At 39.4% G+C, this 27,316-nt stretch overlaps 1 protein-coding gene across 3 annotated transcripts in view; it reads right to left on the bottom strand.

Moving 5' to 3' along the window:
• The window catches only part of PAK2 (p21 (RAC1) activated kinase 2), an 80,724-nt gene that overhangs the window by 14,565 nt on the left and 38,843 nt on the right, over positions 1-27,316 (bottom strand). For all 3 annotated transcript variants that reach the window (XM_003926200.4, XM_074404053.1, XM_074404052.1), the window contains exons 3-11: positions 15,823-15,923; positions 14,694-14,841; positions 12,481-12,512; positions 11,230-11,337; positions 9,846-9,978; positions 7,093-7,156; positions 5,360-5,408; positions 4,767-4,879; positions 3,172-3,289 (exon numbers count right to left, since the gene is read on the bottom strand). In XM_003926200.4, coding sequence (XP_003926249.1) covers positions 3,172-3,289; positions 4,767-4,879; positions 5,360-5,408; positions 7,093-7,156; positions 9,846-9,978; positions 11,230-11,337; positions 12,481-12,512; positions 14,694-14,841; positions 15,823-15,923 — 866 coding nt within the window. The remainder of the gene's footprint in view (positions 1-3,171; positions 3,290-4,766; positions 4,880-5,359; positions 5,409-7,092; positions 7,157-9,845; positions 9,979-11,229; positions 11,338-12,480; positions 12,513-14,693; positions 14,842-15,822; positions 15,924-27,316) is intronic.

Genomic DNA, 27,316 nt, shown 5'->3' with positions numbered 1-27,316 from the left:
ATCATTTCAACAGGCTGAGTGCAGTGGCTCACACCTGTAATCCCAGCGCTTTGGGAGACTGAGGTGGGCAGATCACAAGGTTAGGAGTTCAAGAACAGCCTGAGCAACATGGTAAAACTCCATTTCTTACTAAAAATAAAAAAAAATTTAGCTGGGCATGGTGATGATGACTGCCTGTAATCCCAGCTACTTGGGGGGCTGAGGCAGGAGAATTGCTTGAGCCTGGGAGGCAGAGGTTGCAGTGAGCGAAGATCACAGCACTGGACTCCAGCCTGGACAACGGAGTGAGATGCTGCCTCAAAAAAAAAAAAAAAAAAAAAAGAAAGAAAAAAGAAAAAAAAATATATGTATCATTTCAATAGCAATGAAAAAAAACTTGTGATCGCTCCAATTTGAATATGAGATACTCAGAAGGCTAATCAACGTGAGCCAAGGAGAACTGGGTAAAATTCTGGGTGGCCTGGTTCCATTGAGCTGTTCACCAGAGATAAGATGTTCTTCTATGCTGGATTTTATATTAAGCTGTATCTACAACTTGGACATGAATGATTAAAGAACAACTTTCCTCTTACACCGTATTTCAGAAAGCACTGAATCACAAAGTGAGGATAAACTCCTCCCTTCCTTAAAATTGAGAATGAGATGACATTTTAAAAATCTGCTTGTGGCTGGGCGCAGTGGCTCATGCTTGTAATCCCAGCACTTCGGGAGGCCGAGGTGGGTGGATCACCTGAGGTTGGGAGTTCGAGACCAGCGTGACCAACATGGAGAAACCCTGTCTCTACTAAAAATAGAAAAAATTAGCCAGGCAATGGTGGCACATGCCTGTAATTCCAGCTACTAGGGAGGCTGAGGTAGAAGAATCACTTGAGCCCAGGAGGTGGAGGTTGCAGTAAGCCAAGATCGTGCCACTGTACTCCAGCCTGGGCAACAAGAGTGAAATTCTGTCTCAAAAATAGTAACAGTAATAATATGCTTACTCTGGTGTTTTTGAATATAAACCAAGCGTATAAAGTTAGCTGTGTGTTTATTTCTTAGTCCCATCAGAGTAGAACAAAGTCTATACAACTAAAAATCTCATCCAAAATCTTCTACTAGTCAGGGAAAAACAGACAAATTGGGTATTACCACATTATATTTATCAGGCAATAATCAGATTCAAATTCCAGAAAAATACTTGTACAAATAAATAGAAACAAACTTGTCACAATTAAAAAGTTCTGGCACACAAAAGAAAACCCAAGTGAATGGTAATCAGAGGAACTCCCAAAATTAATTTTTGTATCAATTAACGAAGAAATGTATTAGAAAAAACAAAATTAAGTACAAATAGGTAAATTCTTGTTTTTTATCAGCTTTTCAGTGACCAAGCATCCATTGTTAAGGAATATCATATTTTACTAATATTTCATTCAAGAGTTATTTCCTCCCTTAAACCAAAGAGTTACTATTCCTCAGTTAGAATACCACTCAGAATAAAAATTTTTGAAGAATATTTTTAACACCTTAATGAAAGATGGAAAAGGGAAATATATATGTATTGTCCTTACATGAACAAAGTTTATAAATCACTTCTGTGTCACTGAAAGCCAAATCACAGAAAACACAATATAGTCTTATAAATGAAAATTTTGCCCTTTGTGACAGTGATTCCTATGTTATTAGAGATTTCACTGACAAGCAAATCATTAGCTCAAATCTCATCTGTAGAAAAAGCTTAGATATAGGTGGAAAAACAAAGGCTTATTTTGGCTTAAATTGGCAACTTGGCAGAATCCTACTAGCTTAAGCTAACAGTATGTCTAGATATTCATTAATATAAATAAATGACCAGTTTTATCACCATTAGTGAAATCAATGAAGGCAGACACAGATTTATTGATACTTAAGGTGAATATGTGTCACACCTGAGATAGTTCTAGTTTCCACTACTGAGTGGTGTATTTCTTTTTTTTTTTTTTTTGAGACAGAGTCTCACTCTGTTGCCAGGCTGGAGTCCAATGGCGTGATCTTGGCTCACTGCAATCTCTACCTACCAGGTTCAAGCGATTCGCCTGCCTCAGCCTTCTGAGTAGCTGGGACTACAGGTGCCCACCACCATGCCCAGCTAATTTTTCGATTTTCAGTAGAGATGGGGTTTCACCATGTTGGCCTTGATGGTCTCAATCTCTTGACCTCATGATCTGCCTGCCTTGGCCTCCCAAAGTTCTGTGCTGGGATTACAGACATGAGCCACCATGCACGGCCTTGTTTTTTTGTTTTTTTTTGAGATGGAGTCTCGCTCTGTCACCGGGCTAAAGTGCAATGGTGCAATCTTGGCTCACTGCAACCTCCACATCCCTGGCTCAAGCAATTCTCCTGCCTCAGCCTCCCAAGTAGCTGGGATTACAGGTGCGTGCCACCACGCCCAGCTAATTTTTGTATTTTTAGTAGAGATGGGGTTTCACTATGTTGGCCAGGCTGGTCTTGAACTCCTAACCTCAGGCAATCCACCCTTCCAAAGTGCTGGGATTACAGGCATGAGCCACTGCTTTCAGCCAAGAGGTGCATTTCTAATGGTATGCCTTTTTAATCTCAAAAGTGTCCTGTTTGGATAGTAAATGATCATCATCATTCTACCAGAATTTCCCTGTGAATTTAGATCTTCAAAGGTCCACAATTCATTCCCAAATTCTCTTTTTGTTTTGAGATGGAATCTTGCTCTGTCACTCAGGCTGGAGTGCAGTGGTGCGATCTCGGCTCACTGCAACCTCTGTCTCCCAGGTTCAAGAGATTCTCCTGCCTCAACCTTCTGAGGAGCTGGGACTATAAGTGCGTGCCACCGTGCCACCATGCCCGGCTAATTTTTTTGTATTTTTACTAGAGGCAGGGTTTCAGCATGTTAGCCAGGATGGTCTCAATCTCCTGCCTTGTGATCCACCTGCCTTGGCCTCCCAAAGAGTTGGGATTACAGGTGTTAGCCACCATGCCCGGCCCCCAAATTATCATATACCTGAAGGAAAGGGCTGAAATGCTTGTGTAGAATGAAATGGAAGATGGAATAACTTGCAGAGAATGCGTACAGAGAAAGCACTTCCCACAATAACAATCACCTGTGCAGGAAAATTTCCATTTGCTCACTTCTTGCTAACCAGGTATCGCTCTAACATATCAAGAAGGAAGCAAACCTACCTCTCTGCATACGGCAGCAATCTGTGCTTCATCCATGCAGGTTTCTGTTACAACATCAGTAAGTGACCCACCAGCAAGGTACTCCATTACCACAAACAATTCATCTCCTACCAGGTAACTAAAAACAGAACATACCAAATGGTCATACTTCTATTTTTTCTAAACACATGGTAATCTATGTTAAAGAATTCAGATATTAAACACCCTAATAATAAAACCAGAGAGCTGGTAGCTTCAGAGTTAGAAGAAAACCGGAAAGCTGCTATGTAACAGCATAGAAAAATAACTGAGGTTATGATCCTGAATCACTTTAAAGTTATAGTTTGCCCACAATTGTAGTTTGAGTATGCACATAGATCATCCAAGTAAAATAACCCTACAATATAGAAATTACTCGTCCTGTTTTAGAGGTAGAGACAAAGACTTGAAGAGGTTAAGTGACTCATCCAAGGTCACGTAGCTATTAATAGTAAGTGACAAAACCAGAATCTGAAGCCAAGTATCAGTGATTCCAAAGCCCATGGCTTATCTTAACCACCATACTATGTTGATTTGAAATATTATTTTAAAAAGCAGGGAATTGTACTTGAAAAGTTTATTTCTATGAACATGTTCCCCATGACTAGGACTAACGTCTTGAAACATTATTTTTCCTCATTCTAAACAAATTTAAATATGGAAGAAAATCACCTATAATCACCTCTATCTTCAATAAAACCACAGTTATCATTTTCAAGTAATCTTCTCTCATTTGTATATGTGACTGGTTTTTAAAATATACATCATTTTCTTTTCTTTTTTTTGTGTGTGTGATGGAGTCTCATTCTGTTGCCCAGGCTAGAGTACAGTGGTGCGATCTCAGCTCACTGCAGCTTCGCCTCCTGGATTCAAGTGATTCTCCTTCCTCAGCCTCCTGAGTAGCTGGGATTACATGTGTGAGCCACTGCATCTGGCCAATATACATTATTTTCTATTCTTTTTGGTCTGTTGTTTAACATGAATTCCTAAGCTAAATGAGGTTTTGCTAGACAAACAATTTGTCCATGAAGAATAGCACTTGAAATAAAAATTGATCTACAAGTTTTGACCAGTCCTCTCTGACAGTCAAAACATGAATCACTGCCAACCATTCCTGTTTTCACTTCAGGTCATTTGCAATGAATACAAACACCACCAGCTATGGCCCTCATTCAACTGCCTCCTCTCACTTGCCAAGTGATATTTTTGTAGAGAGAAGACCTTCTAAAACTGCAATGTGCTATTTTTACTTCTCCTCTTCCTTCTTCAATCTTATTTCTCAGCACTGACAGTTTCTTCTGAAGTGGCTAACCCTCCAAACCAGCTGTCCCCAAACTACGGTCTGAGGGCTGCATACAACCCCCTGAGGCCGTTTATCCAGCCCCCCGCAGCACTTCAGGAAGGGGCACCTCTTTCATTGGTGGTCAGTGAGAGGAGTACAGTATGTGACGGCCCTCCAATGGTCTGAGGGACAGTGAACTGGCCCCTGTGTAAAAAGTTTGGGGACGCCTGTCCAAACCATGGGATATAAAATATCTACACTTTTATCCCAATGTTTAAGAAATATTCATATTTACCTGTCCAAGAAGTTAACTATGTTGGGATTTTTTAATTCTTTCATCACCAGAATCTCATTAATAATCAATTCCTTCTTTGGCTGTTTCTGTAAATTAATCTGTTTGATAGCAACCTATAATAAAAACAGGATTGAAAGAAATCAGGCCTATGAATTCTCTTAGAAAATTACAAACACCAGCCAGTTAATAATTTAACTTACAGTACATACATTGTATTACACAATACTATTACTCATAGGTAGTACTTTTACTTCGAAACTGCCTCTGCACAATGCTTTGGAAGGTACAGAGCCTAAACATTTTTAGATTTCTCTTGAAGTTGATTAATCTACCCACAGTCAGTCCAACACTAAGAATTAATTCTCTTTTCACTTCAAGCTGATAAAACAATTATTAAATATTTGCTTGTTTATGACATTAAACTCACAATTCTTTGTTCTCCTTAATAACACAAGTGCTATAAAAATACATAGAGCAATTCTTACAACATGTTCAACTTAAAAGAGATTTCTATTGATTCTTCTCAGCTTTATCTAGTTTCCACCTATATGACAAAATAATGGTAACATCCAGAAGTATGACAAAGTAGCTACCTCCTGTCCCAATGCGACGTCAGTAGCAGTGAAAACTGTACCAGAAGCCCTAATGGGAGAAAATACACAACCAGATTTAAGGTTTATAAATCACTAGCATTTACAATATCCAAAGACTTTACACCTCAAGCAATTAAAAAAGACTTAAAGAACAGTTGACACCTAACATGCTTAAAAGGAGTGAAATCAAAAACATAAGGAAAGGGGTGGGGGGAAAGAAAGAAGCACTCATGGCCAAAACTTATGTCTGAAATATTTAAGACCTACAAAAATGCAGAGAAAAAAGAGCAAGAAAAAAAAAAAGTATATAACATATACTTAAACACTTCCCTGTTTAAGATACCAAATAAATAATTTGAAGATTCTCATGTGCCCTTTCCAATAGCAGCCTCTTTCCACTCAAAGGTCATCTGTATTTGGTGTTTATCCCATATTTGACATTCATCATTTCTATGAATTTCTCCACACTTTTAACTACAAAGGACACAAGTATGTATCCCTATAAAATATACTTTGCCTAATTTTAAATGTCACATAGTTTCATTTCACATATTATTCTGCAATTTGCTTTTGTTACTCAACACTGGATTTGTGATGGTCATCCATATGGATAGGCATTGCTTGTTCATTAATGCTCAAAAATATTAAGATAACCTTCAATTCTCCTTAAAAAAAAAAAAACAAAAACCAAAAAACCAAACCAGTGCTGAAATTGAATTTAGCTGTTAGAAAGAAATTCAGGTCTGGTGCTGTGGCTCACAACTGTAATCCTAACACTTTGGGAGGCCGAGGTTGAAGTCAGCTGAGATGGTGCCACTGCACTCCGGCCTGGGTAACAGAGTGAGACTCCAACTCAAAAAAGGAAAAAAAAAAGAAACTCAAATAGAAGTTTTCAAAAATAGCTTCGGCCCTCACTCTAAATTCACAGAATGCTTTCCAGAGTTTAATAACATTAAAAATTTAAAGTGTTTATTTGCTTCCAAGCAACAGAAAAAAGTTTAGTCAGTATACTTAAAAAATACAAACTATAGGCTGGGCGCGGTGGCTCACGCCTGTGATCTCACCACTTTGGGAGGCTGAGGCAGGCAGATCATGAGGTCAAGAGATGGAGACCATCCTGGCCAACATGGTGAAACCCCATCTCTACTAAAAATATAAAAATTAGCCAGGCGTGGTGGCGCGCACCTGTAGTCCCAGCTACTCGGGAGGCTGAGGCAGAACTGCTTGAACTCAGGAGGCAGAGGTTACAGTGAGCCAAGATCGTGCCACTGCACTCCAGCCTGGCACCTGGTGACTGAGCAAGACTGTGTCTCAAAAACAAAACAAAACAAAACAAAACAAAAACTACAGAACAAAATCAGATCAATAGACTCAAAAGTCAATACCCAAGGACATAATTTAAATGTACCTTTTCAATTGCATATAATCCTGCAGTAAAATATTCTTACTGTCTTTTAAATATATTTTATGGGCAATTCTTCCCTCTAATCCTTTACCATGAATGAGAAATGACATTTAAGAAAAAAAAATGATATACAGTCACTGCTAACAACTAGTACAGTTTTTTAATAGCATCTAGAAATAACTGCATTATTTATCTACACAAATCCCCAAGGGTACCACTCACAGAATACTGTAAGTGCTCAATGTCAACAGGAAAAAGAAATATCATGCTATAAAGCCAAGAAATGTCGAATATTGAATAGTATGCTAATACAGTCACAAATACTTACCCTTGTCCAATTTTTTCATATCTTGTATATTTTTTCTTAGGGTCGCCTATGCTCACAATAGTTCCTAGAATAAACAAAAAGCTGAAAGCTCAGTAAGCATTTTAAGTGTAAATTAATTTTGATATTATTCCTTTTGATAAACTCCACTTTTTTATATGTGGTTTTCAAACATAACACTAAGTTTCAAAAATAACATGTTTCAAACACAAAACACTAAAAAAACATAAATACATAATAAAAGTTTAAAAGTATCAGAAATAAGAAGACACATTATTTCCATTAGATTAGACCTCTTAACTAATCATTTATTCAATAATGGTCACAGTTTGGAAAGACTATACCAGTTTGCCAGAGATTAGATTCTCAGATGTTCAGCTTTAGAATCAGGTAATCTCAAGAAAATTGACAAGCTGGTCACTCTACTTTCCTATAAGACTGAAATATATTAATGGATACATTTGAACATATCTATTAATAGATAAGTTTGAAACTACTTAGTATTAGAAATAATAAGGGCCATCTAAACCCTAAATGATCTTTCTGACTCTTCTGGTATATATAAAATATCATCTATCTTTCAATATTTTTAGAAAACCACTTACTACCATAAAGATTATTACGCTCTAACATAAACTAATCATATGTTTGTTTTAGGAAAGTTCAAAGTCACAAGAAACAAGTTTTAAAATTAGAAAGCTGGACATAAAATCGTAACTTATATTCTTATTACTAATGGTCAAAATGTAAGAAAAACCACACTAAACTTTCACTTGCTCAAGGTAAAAAAGGATAGGACCATATCAAGGAAACTCACATAAATAATTTTATGTAGGTATCCAACCTCAAGTCAATTAGCAAAGGAACAGGATCAACAATAAGAGACTAAAAGCAAAAAGACACCAAAAAGCCTGGGGATGTGACAGCTAAAGGTGATAACTGAATGATGACAATTAGGATTCTAGTTAATCTTCTTTTTTTTTTTTTTTTTTTAAGTAGCAGCTCTCCTACAACAATTCTTATATGCCTATCGAGTAACAGAGTAGGCTTGGTGTGGTGGCTCACGCTTGAGGTCAGGAGTTTGAGACCAGCCTGGCCAACAAGGTGGAACCCCATCTCTACTAAAAATACATAAATTAGCTGGGCGTGGTGGTGGGCACCTGTAGTCCCAGATACCCGGGAGGCTGAGGCAGGAGAATCACTTTAACCTGCGAGGCGGAGGTTGCAGTGAGCTGAGATTTCGCCATTGCACTCTAGCCTGGAAAAAGAGTGAAACTGTCTCAAAAAAAAAAAAAAAAAGAGTAAGAGTAAAAGCCAAGTTTATACTTGAAAGCACTGATAAATCAAAAGCAAATAAACCTAGGGCATATACATGATTGTTTATTTTTTAGAGACAGGGTCTCACTCTGTCACCCAGGCTAGAGTATGGTGGTGCAACCACAGCTCACTACATCCTTGAACTTAAGCAATCCTCCTGCCTCAGGCTCCCAGTTAGCTGGGACTATAGATACACACCACCATGCCTCGTTAATTTTTTTTTTTTTTAAGGTAGAGACGGGGTCTCACTAAGTTGTATAGTCTGGCCTTGAACTCCTGAACTCAAGCTATGCTATCTTGGCCAGCCAGTGTACTGAGATTACAGGTTTGAGCCACTATGCCCAGCCTAAATGTTTAAAACAATCCTTCCATAAAGTATTTTTCCTTGATCCCTCTCGATTAATATTCTTTTAATTATTATTTTTGATTATTATTTTTTGAGACTGAGTCTCACTCTGTCACTCAGGGTAAAGTGCAGAGGCACGATCTCGGCTTACTGTAATCTCTGCCTTCCAGGTTCAAGCAATTCTCCTGCCTCAGCCCCCCCCAGTAGCTGGGATTATAAGCGCCTGCTGTGATGCCTGGCTAATTTTTGTGTTTTTAGTAGAGACGGGGTTTTGTCATATTGGCCAGGCTGGTCTTGCTAACTTCAAGTCCCTCAAGTGATCCACCCACCTTGGTCTCCCAAAGTGCTAGGGTTATAGGTGTGAGCCATAGCGCCTGGCCAGTAAGCATTCTTTGTATGTTTTTGTTTGTTTTTGAGACAAAGTCTCGCTTTGTTGCCAGGCTGGAGTAAAGTGGGATGATCCTGGCTCACTGCAAGCTCCGACTCCCAGGTTCAAGTGACTCTCCTGCCTTGGCTTCCCGAGTAGCTGGGACTACAGGCATGCGCCACCATGACCAGCTAATTTTTGTGGTTTTAGTAGAGATGGGGTTTCACCATGTTGGCCAGGATGGTCTTGATCTCTTGACCTCATGATCCGCCCACCTTGGCCCCTGCAAGCGCTAGGATTACAGGAGTGAGCCACCACACCTGGCCAGTGGCACAATCTTGGCTCACTGCAACCTCCACCTCCTGGGTTCAAGTGAGTCTCCTGCCTCAGCCTCCAAGTACCTGGGATTACAGGCTTGTGCCACCATACTTGGCTAATTTTTGTATTTTTAGTAGAGATGGGGTTTCACCATGTTGGCTAGGCTGGTTTCAAATGCCTGACCTCAGATGATCCGTCCGCCCCAGCCTCCCAAAGTTCTGGAATTGCAGGTGTGAGCCACAGCACCCAGTGACATCATTAGATTGTAACTGAAGCTATTGTTGCTATAAGAAAACAATCTGTTTATACTTTAAGTCACAATGTAAGGTGTAACTTCAAATCCATCTGGGCCAAATAGTTTAAGAGCTGTTAACAATTTAACAACGATGTAAAATGTAGATGACATACTTAATTTCTCCATAATCTCTTCATCTGTCATCTTAGTCTTCTTTTTCTGTTTGTCTGAAGACTTGGCACCACCATCAACATTTGAATCACCAACTGGTGCAGGAACAGGGTCAATTACAGACCGTGTATAAATCTGTGGAGACACAGATCATTACTAAGGTTTGAGGAATAATGTTTTCAGATATTCTTGCTGGCACACTGTTCAGTTCTTTGATGTTTAACCTGAACAAAGTTCTCTTTTCCACTGTTCTAAATAATAAGAACACTATTTTCAGATATAAGAGATGTGTAACTAAGAATAAATGTGAAACATTTTTCTTTGTCATAGCATGTATACATTTGAAAAGTTGTCTAGAAAAACAGCAGGTCCATGAATGAAATTTAAGTATGTCAAGATCTAAAATGATGTAACAATGTATCAAAAAGCACAGGTTAAAATGTTTTTACTACAAATGTAATTAAAATGCAAAATAACAGAAACCTTGATGTTGAAAGAACTATTATTAATTCCCCCCAAAATTTTTACACAATTACAATGCCTGCCACCCATTTCATTTCAAACAGCCAGGTCTAACAGATAAAAAACATGGGAGTCCTCTGCCATCAGCTCAGAATCCAGAGGCAGTCCTCAGGGCTCTGCCTGCCTGCGGTGGCATAGCACCTTCCCAACACCCTACTTACATCAGTGCAGGGAGCAGAATGGCAGTTGCAGTCATTCCTCTTTTCTTGGCTCCATTTAAGGTCATCATTTAAAAAACTCTCCCTTACCTGGTTAGGAATTCCATTCTCAATTGCCTTTTGAATAACATCAAGGCTTTGAGAGAAGTGTAACATGGAAGATTAAAATGCATAATCTGGGTAAGAGGAAAGATCTATGTATTTGATTTAGTAGTTACCTACATTGAGACAAACAGAGAAAGCTTGGGAAACAGATGAACCCTTTGGAAAAGGTGTACTATAGAAAGAAAAAAGCCCAGTGATAAGCATGTTAACATTTTTTTTTTTTTTTTTTAAGTATTTTTAGTAGAGTTGGGGTTTCACCATGTTGGCCAGGCTGGTTTCACTGACCTCAGGTGATCTGCCCACCTTGGCCTCCCAAAGTGCTGGGATTACAGGTGTGAGCCACTGAGCCTGGCCAATATGTTAACTTTTAAAGACACATCACATTTTAATCTTCAGAAAACTAGTTTTTGGTTGAGTGTTCTTTGGGTATAGATCTCTTAGTGTTCTTTGGTTACAGATCTCTTAGTTCAACTTCGCCATACTAAAACTATTTTAAACTTGAGGGCTTTTCAAAACCAGTCACTGTAAGTCAAATACAGACTGCTGTTTTTTAAAACACACATGCACAACACACAGCCTAGTTCACTGATCAAACACTCACTGATTTTGTATGATCTGGTCGTGGGGCAATAACAGGAGGAGCAGTTTCTTCATCATCATCATCTTCCTCTGTCACTACTGCTGATGTTTCTGATCCCTTGGCATTCAACTGCATTTATTATGAGCAAAGTAAGGAAAGCAAGTCAAATAGGCTTATGTGTGACTGTCTCCCTTTTTGAACATACTTCAAAAAGTTTACTTCTTTGATAGCTCATTTCAAAACCATTAAACCTCATTAGCTCGTATTTATATAACTGAACAGAATCATAATCTAACATTATGAGAAAGTTTATGAAACATATATGGTGAATACCAAATATTTTAAATAAAGTACTATTTACCCTAAGCATACATATACAATGCCCTGAAAATAAACAATATTATTTGTTGAGACCCAAATCAAAGATCCTCTAGATTTTGCATGTCAGAGTCATTTGGTGACATTTAAAATAGTCAGATTTGGCCAGGTGCAGTGGCTCACACCTGTAATCCCAGCACTTTGGGAGGCCACGGTGGGTGGATCACCTGAGGTCAAGAGGTTGAGACAAGCCTGGCCAACATGGTGAAACCCCATCTTTACTAAAAATACAAAAAAATTAGTTGGGTGTGGTGGTGTGCACCTGTAATCCCAGCTACTCGGGAGGCTAGGGCAGGAGAATCGCTTGAACCCAAGAGGCAGAGGTTGCAGTAAGCCAAGATCACATCACTGTACTCCAGCCTGGGTGACAGAGCGAGACTCCGTCTCAAAATAAATAAATAAAATATAATATAAAACTCCAGGAGACTGTTTCCTCCCAATTGAGGAACTGCAAATAAAACTAACTACTTCCAAGAAGTGACTGTGTTTATGTGATAACTTAGTTTTAGATAACTCTGAAGACTGATAAGTTTCAACTATTCAGTACCTTTCCATAGTCTATATTCAGTAAAATAGTAGCAGAAGAACTGCAAGGTAGAGAGGAAAATATATGCTAGCAAGTTTTTTGTACTCACGCTTCTATATGTTAACATTACCAAAAGTAGCTAAACAGTTCTGAAGGTCATTATAAATTTTAGTTAGATTAAGTATCATATCAAGGAATTTCTATTTAATATAGCTTCTTCAACTAATCAGTGGCTAAAAACACCTATTAAGTAGTTATTCACTTTTGATGGCTGGTAATTTATTTTAGAAAGCAAAATAAAAACTGAGATTTGTCTTGCGTAACCTAAATTAGAACAAGAGCTACAGGAAATAATATCATTAACTTACTGCTGGTGTTCCAGAAGGGAAGCCATCTTTCTCTGAATATGAAACAAAATATAATGTTAGCAATTCAAGAAATGGCACTTTTTTTTTTTGAGACGGAGTTTCGCTCTTGTTTCCCAGGCTGGAGTGCAATGGCGCGATCTCGGCTCACCGCAACCTCCGCCTCCTGGGTTCAGGCAATTCTCCTGCCTCAGCCTCCTGAGTAGCTGGGATTACAGGCAAGCGCCACCATGCCCAGCTAATTTTTGTATTTTTAGTAGAGACGGGGTTTCACTATGTTGACCAGGACGGTCTCGATCTCTTGACCTCGTGATCCACCCGCCTCGGCCTCCCAAAGTGCTGGGATTACAGGCTTGAGCCACCGCGCCCGGCCGAAATGGCACTTTTATACGACAAAAGGAAAAAAATAAAATAGAGAAAGCAAATGTTCTTAAACTGATTTCAAGTTTAATTAATTCTTGAGAAAACTGACAACCCAAGTAGTCAAATAAGAATTGATATAAGACTGGCTGGGCGTGGCAGTTCAAGCCTGTAATCCTAGCACTTTGGGAGGCTGAGGTGGGTGGATCACGAGGTCAGGAGATTGAGACCATACTGGCCAATGTGGTGAAACCCCATTAAAAAAAAATTTATGTAAGAGCAAGGTAATGAATCTGAAATCTAAATGAAACTATAAATTTACTAAAGATCAGTGATGAACTGATGGATGAACTGTATTGCATGTAAATTATGCCTCAACAAAGCTATCAAAATTTATTTGAAACTATACCTATCAATCTGTATTTATTAAAACAAAACAAATTTATTCATAAAGATGCTTTTTCCAGAAAACTGTTGACTGAGGAACTTAATGAAACCATTAAGACAATGACAATTGTGCAAAGTAAAATTTTGACAGTTTTGTTTTTCTTTTAAAAATGCCCAGAGACATATATATATATATACACATACACATAAACACATACACACTTGAGCGTGCACACACACACACACACACACACACACACAAAGTATGTGTACTAGATGAAAATAAGCTACTATTTTGTGGCCAATCATTGATTTTCAAAAAAAAATTACTAATCTGTAGACTTGCTGGTTGATACAAAAGTTCTAGGAACATGTCAGACCTTTTCCTAAGGGTGTACTAGACTAAACAAAAAAGGTCAAGATCACTTGCAAAAAGATTTCCATTTCTTCCTTGAGCATGGCCTTTATTTCTGTGAGGATGCAAACATTAAGCATCATCAATTAAAATCACACGCATGGTTTTTCTCAATCATACTGTGTTTGAAAACCACATGTATGACTTCAGAGACAGAGAAACACACTTAAAGATGACATCCTGAGAATCTAGTGAGCAAAATCTAAACTGAGGAAAACAGGACAAATGATCTTGTTTCTTTAACAAACTTCAAGAAAAGACAGCATGAACCGGTGTGTGGGAGCGGAAGCCTAAAGATCAAAAGAGATTCAAGAGCTATCAACCAACTGCAATGTGTGAACTTTATTCTGATCTTTATTTGAACAAACTATTTTTAAAAATCCACTACACCAATTCTTAGGGCACTGGTTCTTTCATAGATAAGCGTGTATCTCAGATACTGAGCAACTGGGAAAACAAAGTAAATCAAACCCAATTTCACTACATAGATAATATTCCAGATATTCCAATTCTGAGGTATAAATCCTTTTAGTTCTAATGCTTATTTTATATATGATTTATCTATTTTATATATTAAAATACATATATTCTATTATCTGCATACTTACGAGTTTTCAGTTTTTTGAGTGGACCTAAACATTTTTTAGTTCAAATCTGTGCAAAACAACCTTCCTCTTATCCCACTAACAATAAGTATCTAGCATAAACATGTCTATCAATCAGCACCTTCTCTTTTGATTGCTGGAAGTCATTTAAAAGCAGTGAGGAGTGAAAAAAATAAAATAAAAAACAAAGAGGATAAAAAACCAAATAAACAAAAAGCCAAAATATTCATCAATTCCCATTTCTGCAAACCTATGATATTAATATAATTCACAGATCCAAATTATGCTTCAGAACTGCCCTGGATCAGTCTATAGAAGGTAGAATCTATCCAGGGAAAAAAAGTATGGACAAGAACCACAGTTTAGCTTTTAATTTTTCCAGAAGAATCTTTTTATCTACAAGTGCTTCACAAATCTCCATCTGATTCAGCCTTATGCCATTGTCTTACCAGGAGGAGTAAAGCTCAGGTATTTCTGCTTCACTGTGTTGGAGTCGTAGAACTTTAAGACATCCAGTACAGCCTGAGGATTCTTCTTTTGCTCTAGTTTGGTGATATTGGAGGTCTGTAGTAATCGAGCCCACTGTTCTGGCATGCCCTAACAAACAGATATTCAGAAATTAGTTATGGTTTAAATTGATCCAATAAAATTAATTTCCAGAGATAAATGACAAAATAGACAAAACAAACCAATCCTCTGAGTATAACTTTTGACTAAATTCTAAAGGATCTCGTTTTCTAAAGTTCTATTTTTTCTAAGTCTGTTTTGGGTAACCATAATAGGCTCTGCTCTCTAGGAAAACAATATATCCAACCACTAACACTTTTTTAAACAGCAAAAAGCTTTAAGAATTCATAGTTAACATATGGATAAAAATGTTAATTTATTTTTTTGTTTTGTTTGAGTTGGAGTCTCACTCTGTCGCCTAGGCTGGAGAGCAACGCCTAGGCTGGACGCACGATCTCAGTGCTCACTGCAACCTCCATTTCCTGTGTTCAAGCTATTCTTCTGCCTCAGCCTCCTAAGCAGCTGGGATTACAGGCACGCGCCACCATGCCCAGGTAATTTTTGTATTTTTAACAGAGACTAGGTTTCATCATGTTGGCCAGGCTGGTCTCGAACTCCTGACCTTGTGATACGCCTGCCTCAGCATCCCAAAGTGCTGGGGTTACAGGTTTGAGCCACTGAGCCCGGCCTTGTTAGTTTTTTTAAGACAGAATTTCGCTTTTCTTGCGTAGGCTGGCGTGCAATGGCGTGGCCTCAGCTCACTGCAATCTCCGCTTCCTGCATTCAAGCAATTCTCTTGCCTTGGCCTCCTAAGTAGCTGCGATTACAGATGCACAACAGCACTCCTGGCTAATGTTTTTTTGTATTTTTAGTAGAGATGGTGTTTCACCATGTTGGCCAGGCTTGTCTCAAACTCCTGACCTCAAGTGATCCGCCCAGCTTGGTCTCCCAAAGTACTGGGATTACAGATGTGAGACCAGCCTGAAGTGTTAATTTCAAATTTAGTAATGAAGGAAAATGTTTGAGTGCTATTTTAAATGTTATAAATAGGCCCGAACCAGGTAAACTTACAGTGAATTCTCCAGTAACAGCATCAAAGCCAACATGGATAGTGTGTTCAAAATCAGATGGAGGAGAAATTTCTGGCCGTTCCTTTTCTTTCTTTTTACTTCCTAGAGGGCATCAGAAAAAAAAGAAAAAGAATCAGCCTATTTAAACAAGACTAGTAAAGGTACTTTAATTATTGTTGGTTTTTTATGTGTCTTTTTTTTTTTTTGAGATGGAGTGTTGCTCTTGTTGCCCAGGCTGGAGTGCAATGGCTCGATCTCAGCTCACTGCAACCTCTGCTTCCCAGGTTCAAGCAATTCTCCTGCCTCAGCCTCCTGAGTAGCTGGGGTTACAGATGCGTACCATTACACCTGGCTAATTTTTGTATTTTTAGTAGAGTTGGGGTTTCACCATGTTGGTCAGGCTGATCTCGAACTCCTGACCTCAGGTGATCCACCTGCCTCGGCCTCCCAAAATGCTGGGATTATAGGCATGAACCACCACGCCTGGCCTAGTATGTTTGTATTTTTCCTAAAACATATTAGGATCAAAGTTATTCTAGAAAAGATTTCCCCTAAAAACACCGGCTAATAGGAAACTGGTAAATGAAGTAAAGCATACTGTCCTGCCATAGAGCAGGGCTGGAGACAACCAAACACTATCCTGATGAGGAGGCACATGGAGTGACCTGAATAACAGGGCACATGCAGAAAAGACACCCGCTTAGGACACCAGTTCTTTCACATATGGCTACATCTCAGATCCTGAGCAATGTGGACAGCAAACATAGCAAACCCAATTTCTACTCAGCTACATTCAATGGGAAGTAAGATTTGCATTACAATGACTCCGAAGATAATACACACTGTGAAGACAAGTAGTTTAGAAGGCCACCTCTCTTTTTTGTGCCACCCTAATCCTTCCTTTTTAGTGGAGTTACTAATCGCCACATTTAAAAACTACTCAGTTTTTCTATGGCCTGATTGTAAATTATTTCTGGAACATTTCTGCCACACACCTATCAATATTATTCTCTGTAAATTCCAACACATCAGTTCCTTCCCTCCCACCCCCACCCCTTCCCTCTCAGCTGTTCCTGCTTTAATCTCATGCCTAGGCTTCCTGCACAGTTACTGTCCTATGACATCCCCTTACTCTTACCTGTACTGGAATCTATTTTCCAGGTCTTATGTTTTCCCTCCTCTTGATTTATCCCTTTAGTTGACAGTTCCTGACTAATTATATATACATATATATATAAATATATTTAGGTTGGAAATGTGTTTTTTTTACCCTCAGCATTTTCAGTTGCTATTTAGAAGGCCAATGCCATTTTGGTTTTTGTTTAGAGCCTCTGTTGAAAGTCAATTGTCAGGCTGGGTGGGGTGGCTCACGCCTGTAATCTCAGCACTGTGGGAGGCCGAGGCAGGTGGATCATCTGAGGTCAGGAGTTCAAGATCGGCTTGACCAACATGGAGAAACCCTGTCTCTACTAAAAATACAAAAAATTAGCCAGGCGTGGTGGCACAAGCATGTAATTCCAGCTACCTGGGAGGCTGAGGCAGGAGAATTGCTTGAACCCGGGAGGCGGAGGTTGCAGTGAGCTGAGTTCGTGCCACTGCACTCTAGCCCGAGCAACAAGAGCTAGATTCCGTCTCAAAAAACAAAAAGTCAATTGTCTGGATGTGTATGAGTCTATCTCTGGAGGCTCTGCTTTGATCATTTTATTGCCATTTTATAATAAGCATCGAAACTATGTTACGTAAGTCTTCTTTTTCTTTTGTCAAAGTTGTTTGGGTATTCCAGGTCCTCTGCATTTCTGTATGAATTTTAAAATGAGCTCATTAATTTCTACAGAAAGCCTGTTGAAATTCTGACTAGAATTAGAATGAATGTACAGATGACTGTTAGGGGAGAATTTATTTCTTTTTTTTCCTTTTTCAGAGGGAGACTCATTGTTGCCCAGGCTGGAGTGCAGTGGCATGATCTCAGCTCACTGCAACCTCTGCCTCCCAGGTTCAAGAAATTCTCCTGCCTCAGCCTCCTGAAAAGCTGGGATTACAGGCATATGCCACCGACCCCACTGATGGCTGACTTTTGTAATTTCTGGTAGAGATGGGGTTTCATCATGGTTGGCCAGGCTGGTCTGAAACTCCTGGCCTCAAGTGATCCACCTGCTTTGGTCTCCCAAAATGCTGGGATTACAGACATGAGCCACTGCACTTGGCTGAGAATCTATTTCTTAATTTCTTAGCAACACCAAGTTTTAAGATCTAATATACAAACTTTAGCCAGGTATGGTGGCACAAGAATCACTTGAACCCAGGAGGCGGTGGCTGCAGTAAGCAGAGATTGCGTCACTGCACTCCAGCCTGGGTGACAGAGTGAGACTGTCTCAAAAAAAAAAAAAAAAAAAGTAAATCTTTGCCTTTATTTAGGTCTTTAAAAATTTCTCTCAGCAGTGTTTGCAGCTGTCTTTATCTGTTTGGTACACTTTATCAGAATACCACTGTCTAGGCAATTTATTAATATAAACAATAGAAGCTGGCTGGGAGCATTAGCTCATGCCTGTAATCCCAGCACTTTGGGAGGCCAAGGTGGGCAGATCACATGAGGCCAGGAGTTCAAGACCCGCCTAGTCAACATGGCAAAACACTGTATCTAAAATACTAACTTTAGCCAGGTATGGTGGCACAACAATAACTTGAACCCAGGAGGCAGAGGCTTCAGTAAGCAGAGATCGTGTCACTGCACTCCACCCTGGGTGACAGAGCGAGATTCTGTCTCAAAAACAAAACAACACAAAACAACAACAACAAAACCCAGTTTATTTGGCTCACAGTTCTTCTGGAGGCTGGAAAGTCCTCCAGATCAAGGATCAAGAAGCCACATCTGATGAGGGCCTTCTAGCTGTGTCATAACGTAGCAGAAGGGATCACCTTGCAAGAAAGAGAGCAGAAAAGGGCCAAACTGGCTTTTATACCCAATTCACATCCACAATAAAGACATGAATCCACCACTCTCACTGCTTCTTTAAGGTTCCATTTCTAAACACTGTTGTGCTGGGGATTAAATTTCTAACACATGAACTTTGGTGGACACATTCAAAACAGAGAAGTAGTTACCAGTGTAGAGTGTACAGATTTGTCACTGTTTCATCAGATTTTTGCCTTGGTATTTCCTGATTTTTTATGCTACTGCAAATGGCAGTTTAAACATTTCTGTTTTAATCATTCATTGCTGCCATATTGAAACACAATCAATTGTTGAATACTAATCTTATATCCTGAAACCTTATCATACTTACTTACACTAGTATTTTTGTAGATATAGAATTTTCCTATAAAAATTCAATTATGTTGTTGGTAAAGTCAACTTTACTTCTTTCCAATCTGGATTTCTTTTATTCATTTTCTTTAAAAAAAAAAATTTTTTTTTAATTTTACCTTACTGCACTAGCTGGACCCTTTAGTACATTGTTGAATAAAAGTGGATAAAGAGGAATATTATTTTTCCTGATCTAAGAGGAAAATTCTCATTTTTACCCTTAAGTTCAATGCTAGTGGTAGGTTTTTAAAAGGTGTCCTTTATGAGACTAAAGGTATTTTCTTCTATTCCAAGTTTGCTGAACAATTATATCAGAAATGGATATTAGATTTTGTCAAATGCTATTTCTACATATATTGAGACAAACATATGGCCTATCCTTTCTATTCTATTAATATAGTAAGTAACATCTATCGATTTTCAAACATTAAACCAACGAAATCCACTTGGTCATGATGTATTACCCTTTTTATACACTGTCGGATTCCAATTGCTAAAATCGTGCTAAGATTTTAACACTGGCCAGGCACAGTGGCTCACACCTGTAACCCCAGCACTTTGGGAGGCTAAGGTGGGGGGTACCACTTGAGCTCAGGAGTTCGAGATCAGCCTGGCCAACATGGTGAAGCCCTGTCTCTACTAAAAATACAATAATTAGCTGGGTGTGGTGGTGCATGCCTATAATTCCAGCTACTCGGGAGGCTGAGGCAGGAGAATTGCTTGAACCCAAGAGATGGCAGAGGCAGTGAGTCAAGATCACACCACTGCACTCCAGCACAGGCAACAGAGCAAGACTCCTTCTCCAAAAAAAAAAAGAGAGAGAGAGAGAGAAAATTATTGGTACATATTTGTTCATACCATTAGTTTATGTTTTTAATATCTATAAAATCTGTAGGGGTGCCACCACCTCTCTCATTTTCAATACAGGTAATTTGTCTCTCCTCACCACTGCCCATCTGGCTACAAGTTTATCCATTTTATTAATATTCTAAATGAATCTAATTTGGTTGCAGTGATTTTCTCTGCTGCCTTTCCCCCTCCCCCCATTTCATTTATTCCCATTTTTCTTTTTATTATTTCCTTTGTTCTACTTACTTTGGATTTCATTTGCTCTTCCCTTCTAGTTTATTAAGATGGCTTAAAGTCAATTATTTAAAATCTCTTTTCTTCGAATATGGTGTTCAATACTATAAATCTTCCACTAAGTGCTGCTTTAGCAGTATCCTAAAAATACTGATGTTTTGAATTTTCACTCAGCTTAACATATTTTCTAAATATCTTTTTTATTTATTTGTGAAGTGCTTTCTTTACTTTCCAAGTATTTCCAGAGACCTTCTAGTGACTGATTTCTAATTGAATTATACTGTGGTCACAAGAACACACTTTGTATGATTTAAATCATTCATTCAATCATTTATTTATTTAGAGAGGAGTCTCACGCTGTCACCCAGGCTGGAGTGCAGTGGTGTGATCTCAGCTCGCTGAAGATTCTGCCTTACAGGTTCAAGCGATTCTCCTGCCTCAGCCTCCCAAGGAGCTGGGATTACAGGTGCCTGCCACCACATCCTGTTAATTTTTATATTTTTAGTGGAGACGGGGTTAAACCTTGTTGGCCAGGCTGGTCTTGAACTTCTGACCTCAAGTGATCTGCCCGCCTCAGTCTCCCAAAGTGCTAGGATTACAGGTGTGAGCCAAAACACCTGGCCAACATTTTTAAGAATTTAAAAAAGTTCTTAAAGACACTTCATGTGTCTTTAAAGAGAATGTATATTCTGCTGTTACTGGGTAGAGTGTTCTATAAATGCATATTAGGTCAAGTTGGCTGACAGTTATGTTTAAATTTTATATATCCTTACTAATTTTTTGTCTATTTGTTCTACCAGTTACTGAGAGAAGTGTATTGGAATCTCCAATTATAATGGAATTTGTTTCCTCTTGAAATCCTCTCAGTTTTTGCTTCGTGAATTTTGAAACTCTGTTATTAGGTACATAGTTAGTTCCATTATATCATCTTAATGAATGGGCCTTATTATGGAATAACAACCTTCCTTATTATCATTGATAGTATTTTTTAGCTCTAAAATCTAGTTTGTCTGCTGTATATACAGCCAGTTCAGGTTTCTCTGAATTGTCGGCACACCTTTTCCTATCCTTTTTTTTGACCTATTTTGTGGCTTTATGTTTTAAAGTAGATTTCCTGTAGGTAGGTCTGTTTTTATCAATCTTCTCTGCCTTCTGCTGGACTAAATATTTTTTGAGATTCCCTTTTATCTACTCAGTTGTTTCCCAAGCTGTATCTCTTTACATACCATAATGTTCACCTCTTTAAATTGTACATGTTAATGAGTTTTAGTATATTTAGAGTTGTGTGATCATAATCACAATCTAACTTATCATACCCAAAAGAAACCTTGTACCTAATGGCAATTACCCCCCACTTCAGCCCCTGACCCACTCCAAACCTCAGGCAACCACTAATCTACTTTTTCTCCACAGGTTTGCCTGTTCTGGTCATTAATATAAATGGAACCATAAAATATGCAGTCTTTTGTGAATGACTTTTTTTTACTTCACGTTTTTGGGATTCATCCATGTTACAAGGTATATCAGTGCTTTGTTTCTTAAAAACTCAAATCATTATCTTTCAAAGAAATTTAGATAAGAAAGAACCCATACCACAGGGGTTCCAACCCCCCAGGCCATGGACTGGTTACCACTCTAAGGCCTGTTAGGAACCAGGCTGCACAGCAGGAAGTGAGTGGCAGGTGAGCGAGCATCACCGCCTGAGCTCCGCCTCCTGTCAGATCAGCAGTGGCATTAGTTTCTCATAGTGTAAACCCTATTGTGAACTGCACATGTGAGGGATCTAGGTTGTGTGCTCCTTATAAGAATCTAACGTCTGATGACTTCAGGTGGAACAGTTTCATCTGGAAGCCATTCCCCCACACCGCTGGGTCTGTGGAAAAATTGTCTTCCGTGAAACCAATCCTGGTGCCATAAAGGTCAGGAGATGTACTACTTCCCAGTGCTTTTCAGTCCTTTCTGTAAGTCCACATTTCCATCTGACATCACTTTACTTCTGCCTCAAGGGCTTAGTTTTAACACTTTTTTGTAGTATGTCTGCTGGTGATACACTCTTTCAGCTTTTACACATTTAAAAGTCTGTTTCCTCCTTTTCTTTTTTTTTTTCTTTTTTTTTTGATATGGAGTCTTGCACTGTCGCCCAGGCTGTAGTGCAGTGGAGTGATCTCGGCTCACTGCAATCTCTGCCTCCTGGGTTTAAGCAATTTTCCTGCCTCAGCCTCCCAAGTAGAGGGACTACAGGCGTGCGCCACCACACCCAGCTAATTTTTGTGTATTTTTAGTAGAGACGGGGTTTCACCACGTTGGCCAGATGGTCTTGATCTCCTGAGCTCGTGATCCGCCTGCCTCGGCCTCCCAAAGTGCTAGGATTACAGGCGTGAGCCACCTCGCCTGGCCTCCTCCTTTGTTTTGTGAAAGACACTTTCACTATAGAATTCTAGGCTGACAGATTTTTTTCTCTTTAAATACTTTAGAGATGTTGTTCTTTGTCTTCTGGCTTGCACTGTTACTTACATAAAGTCTGTGATTGCTCTATCTTTGTCCTTTACATATAATGAGTCTTTTCTTCTGGTAGCTTTTAAAATTTTCTCTATCACTGTGTTCTCTTTTTTTTTTTTTGGTTTGAAACAGGGTCTCGCTCTGACACCCAGGCTATAGTGCAGTAGTATGATCTCAGCTGACTAAAGTCTCAACCTCTGGCCTCAAGCAATTCTCCCAGCTCACACCACCATGCCCAGATAATTTTTCTATTTTTTTTTTTTCGGTAGAGATGGGGTTTGGCCATGTTGCCCAGGTTGGTCTCAAACTCCGACTCCTGGGCTCAAGTGATCCTCCCACATTGGCCTCCCCAAATTCTAGGATGAGAGGTGTGAGTCACTGCACCCAGCCCCATCTGGTTTTAAACAATCTGATTACTCTAAGACTTGGGGTCGTTTTCATGTTTCCTATGCCCAAATTTTGTTAAATTTCTTGAATCTGTGGGTTTACAGTTTTCATTAAATTTGGAAAATTTTAAACCATTTTTCAAAAAAGTATGAGGATATTTATTCTGGTTTTTATTGGATATGTTTGCTTAGAGATTCTCTATAATTTACCCATTGATTTTCTTTCTTTTCCCCATCCCCGTGCTAGATTGCTGCCTCCTTTTCAGCACTAAAAGGCAAAATAAACCCAGGTTTGCCTTGGTTCTAGCAGAATGCAGCCCATCCTAAATGGGAGAAAGGAGTCCCCAGTGTGATATTCTGGTGGCAGTACAGGAAGGGTAGCTTAGGGTTCTTGTCCAAGGGTGCTGTGGAATAAACATCCTACAACACGTGTTGCTGAACGGCTGCTCTGATTTGGCATCTCCTTTGGCTGAGTTCTAAAGCAGCGTTTCCAAGGCTGGGAATAGCAATCCCACCTCCCTCCTTTGCCTCTGGCTGTCCTTGAAGTATTTCTCCCTATGCCTCCTGTGGATGAAGGCAGGGACGGGTCTCCTGCCAGGGAACCCAAGATGGTGGGGAAGGTGGCTGTCCTCCTCAGTCTCACTTTTTCCGGTGCAGAAACTGTGAATTGGGGGAGATTTTCCAAGACTTGGTGTCAGTCAGACTGGAGGAGGGGGTGTTGCAGACCAGAAGTCCAATTAGTATAGCAAGCTTGGCATTCTTTCATTTCTCTGTGGCCCGGATAACTGTCTCCTTCTCATAATTGAGTTCTTGGATATTGCTGGTGACAATCTTAGTGCTGCATGTTCTTGGTTTTCTGTGGTGGCGTGGGCAGAGTGAGTGAAGCCAGCATGCTTCTACACCACCATTTTAGAACTAGAAGTTGCTGTTTCCTGCACTTAATTGTCATTAGTTAGATCTTTTAACTGTTACCTTTTCTCTCATATTTTCCATCTTTGTATTTCTGTTTAATTCTTTGGGAGAATTTTCTTTTCTTTTCATTTTAAGTTGAGACAGAGTTTTGCTCTGTCACCCAGGTTGGAATGCAGTGGCACAACTACAGGCATGTGCCACCATGCCCAGCTAATTTTTGTATTCTTAGTAGAGATGGAGTTTCACCATGTTGTCCAGGATGGTTTTGAACTTCTGACTTCAAGTGATCCATCCGCCTGGGCCTCCCAAAGTGCTGAGATTACAGGCTCTAGCTGGGAGAATTTTCTTGATTATCTTTCACTCTTCCTTCTATTGCTACCTTTTGTTTGTTTTGGCAATTTTAAATGTTCATATTCCAAGAACTGTTTTTCACTGTTCTCTGATCATTCTTTCTCTGACAACCCTTTTCTTGTTTCATGGATTCATTTATCTCCTCTCTTTAGAGATTATCCAGTACATGTGTATGCACAGGCTGGGGTTTTCTCCTTACACTGTCTTATTTAAGTTCCTATCTTTATCCCTATTGTTTTGGACTCTCCCTCTCATTTAGAAGGGTTTTTCATAAATGTCTAGTGATCCTTTACTGTCTACTCAGAAAAGTACTAAAAAGCTAACTGGGAGATAAGCCAGCCTTAACACTAAAGATAAGGAAAGTATGCAAGGTACCTAAAGTATTTTTTTCCCCACGCAATTGTTTATCCAGAGAATAATCTTTCAATCTCCTGTATGAGGGCTATGAGTCAGGAGGCTACAAGTATTCTGAAAGCAGGATGGGGAAAAGAGTTTAAAATGTGACTTTCATGGAAGTCACCTTTTTTTTTTTTTTGAGATGGAGTTTCGCTCTTGTTACCCAGGCTGGAGTGCAATGGCGCGATCTCGGCTCACCGCAACCTCCGCCTCCTGGGTTCAGGCAATTCTCCTGCCTCAGCCTCCTGAGTAGCTGGGATTACAGGCACGTACCACCATGCCCAGCTAATGTTTTGTATTTTTAGTAGAGATGGGGTTTCACTGTGTTGACCAGGATGGTCTTGATCTCTTGACCTCGTGATCCACCCTCCTCGGCCTCCCAAAGTGCTGGGATTACAGGCTTGAGCCACCGCGCCCGGCCTGGAAGTCACCTTTTTTATTCTAGTGCTTCAACTTTTCCTGACTGCCTTGATAAGAACAGAGGATTCTCTGGTTTAATTTCTCTGGAAATAAACGTAAATGTCAGTTTGTTCTTTTTTCCTTCCAGAGGATGGGGGTTACATTTAGATGGATGTGTAGGGTGTAAAGGAGGAGTCCTGGGGGGCCTTTGACACTTTCTATGTTGATTTTCAACTAATCCCTACTCTTTTCAGCCTATGTATTACATCCCACCCCCACCCCTTGGCTTCTAACTGAATATCCTACATATGGAGAAAATATTTATTAGCTAACTATAAACAAGTAGTTTACAATTTAATGTACTATGATTATACGTGTTCTTTCTTAAAAAAAAAAAAAAAAATCGGCCGGGCACAGTGGCTCAAGCCTGTAATCCCAGCACTTTGGGAGGCCAAGGTGGGTGGATCACGAGGTCAAGAGATCGAGACCATCCTGGTCAACATGGTGAAACCCCGTCTCTACTAAAAACACAAAAAATTAGCTGGGCATGGTGGCGTGTGCCTGTAATCCCAGCTACTCAGGAGGCTGAGGCAGGAGAATTGCTTGAACCCAGGAGGCGGAAGTTGCGGTGAGCCGAGATCGCGCCATTGCACTCCAGCCTGGGTAACAAGAGCGAAACTCTGTCTCAAAAAAATAAAAATAAAAAAAAATAAATAAAATAAAATCCAGATAGTTCAAAGATTTAAAATGTAAAAGGCAAACTATAGAAGAAATATAGGAGAATGTCTTTATGACCCCAAGTTAAGCAAAAATTTCTTTAAAAACAAAAAGCTCAGTGGGGCACAGTGGCTCATGCCTGTAATTCCAGCACCTTGAGAGGCCGAGGCAGGCGGATTACTTGAGGTCAGGAGTTCGAGACCAGCCTGACCAAGATGGAGAAACCCCGTCTCTACTAAAAAATACAAAATTATCTGGGCATAGTGGCACATGCCTGTAATCCCAGCTACTCGGGAGGCTGAGGCAGGAGAATTGCTTGGACCTAAGGCAGAGGTTGCAGTGAGCCAAGATCATGCCATTGCCCTCCAGCCTGGGCAACAAAAGTGAAACTCCACCTCAAAAAAAAAAAAAGAAGCTCAAACCATAAAAAAGATAAATTGATTAATTCCACCATATCAAAATAACTTCTATTCCTTAAAAGATACTACTGAAAGGGTGAAAAGGCAAATCACATCCTGGAAGACTATCTTTAACATCATATAACTGACAAATGATTAGTATACAGACTATAAGGAATGTTTATCAATAGAAAACAAAAAAACTAACAACCCAGTAGACAAATGGATTAAAGACCTTAATATGGTTTGGCTGTGTCCCCACCCAAATCTCATCTTGAATTCTCAAATGTAGTGGGGGGGAGCCAGCAGGAGGTAATTGAATCATGGGGGCCTGTGCTGTTCTCATGACTGTGAATAAGTCTAACAAGATATCCTGGTTTTAAAAGCGGGTTTCCCTGCACAAGATCTCTCTCTTTGCCTGCTGTCTTCCATGTAGGATGTGACTTGCTACTCCTTGCCTTCTGCCATGATTATGAGGCCTCCCCAGCCATGTGGAACTTAAAGTCCAATGAACTCTTTTTCTTGTATAAATTACCCAGTCTCAGGTATGTCTTTATCAGTGGTGTGAAAATGGACTAATACAGATACTGAACAGTAATTTCTTTTGAACAGATATTTCATAGAAAGCACATATGAATGGTCAATTAACCTGAAAAGATGCTCGGTTTTTTGAGTAATCAGAGAAAGGCAAATTAAAACCACAATGAGCCACTCTTTCACCCCTCCCAGAATTGCTGAGGGTGTTCAGCAATGGGAACTCTCATTTACTGTGGGTGAGAATATACACTAAAAACTTGTAGAAAACAATCTGACAAACCTAGTCAAGTCACACACGGGAACAGCCTGTAACCCAGCAATTCTACTCCTAAATATATACCTCTGAATGACCTTTAAATCTTTGACTAGGATCCAAACCAAGAAATACATTTTATATCCTGACTCAGTATATACATAACTAAAACAAATTGTTTCATAAGACAACTTTTTTACTGTGTGCACAATACTGATTATTCTCTTTCATTTAGTATCATCCACTATACAGATTTCATA

Source organism: Saimiri boliviensis, chromosome 8, assembly GCF_048565385.1.
Source record: "Saimiri boliviensis isolate mSaiBol1 chromosome 8, mSaiBol1.pri, whole genome shotgun sequence".
Classification (NCBI taxonomy): domain Eukaryota; kingdom Metazoa; phylum Chordata; class Mammalia; order Primates; family Cebidae; genus Saimiri; species Saimiri boliviensis.
The sequence above is the reverse complement of the archived record's forward strand: the minus strand, read 5'-3'. Positions and strand labels throughout refer to the sequence as shown.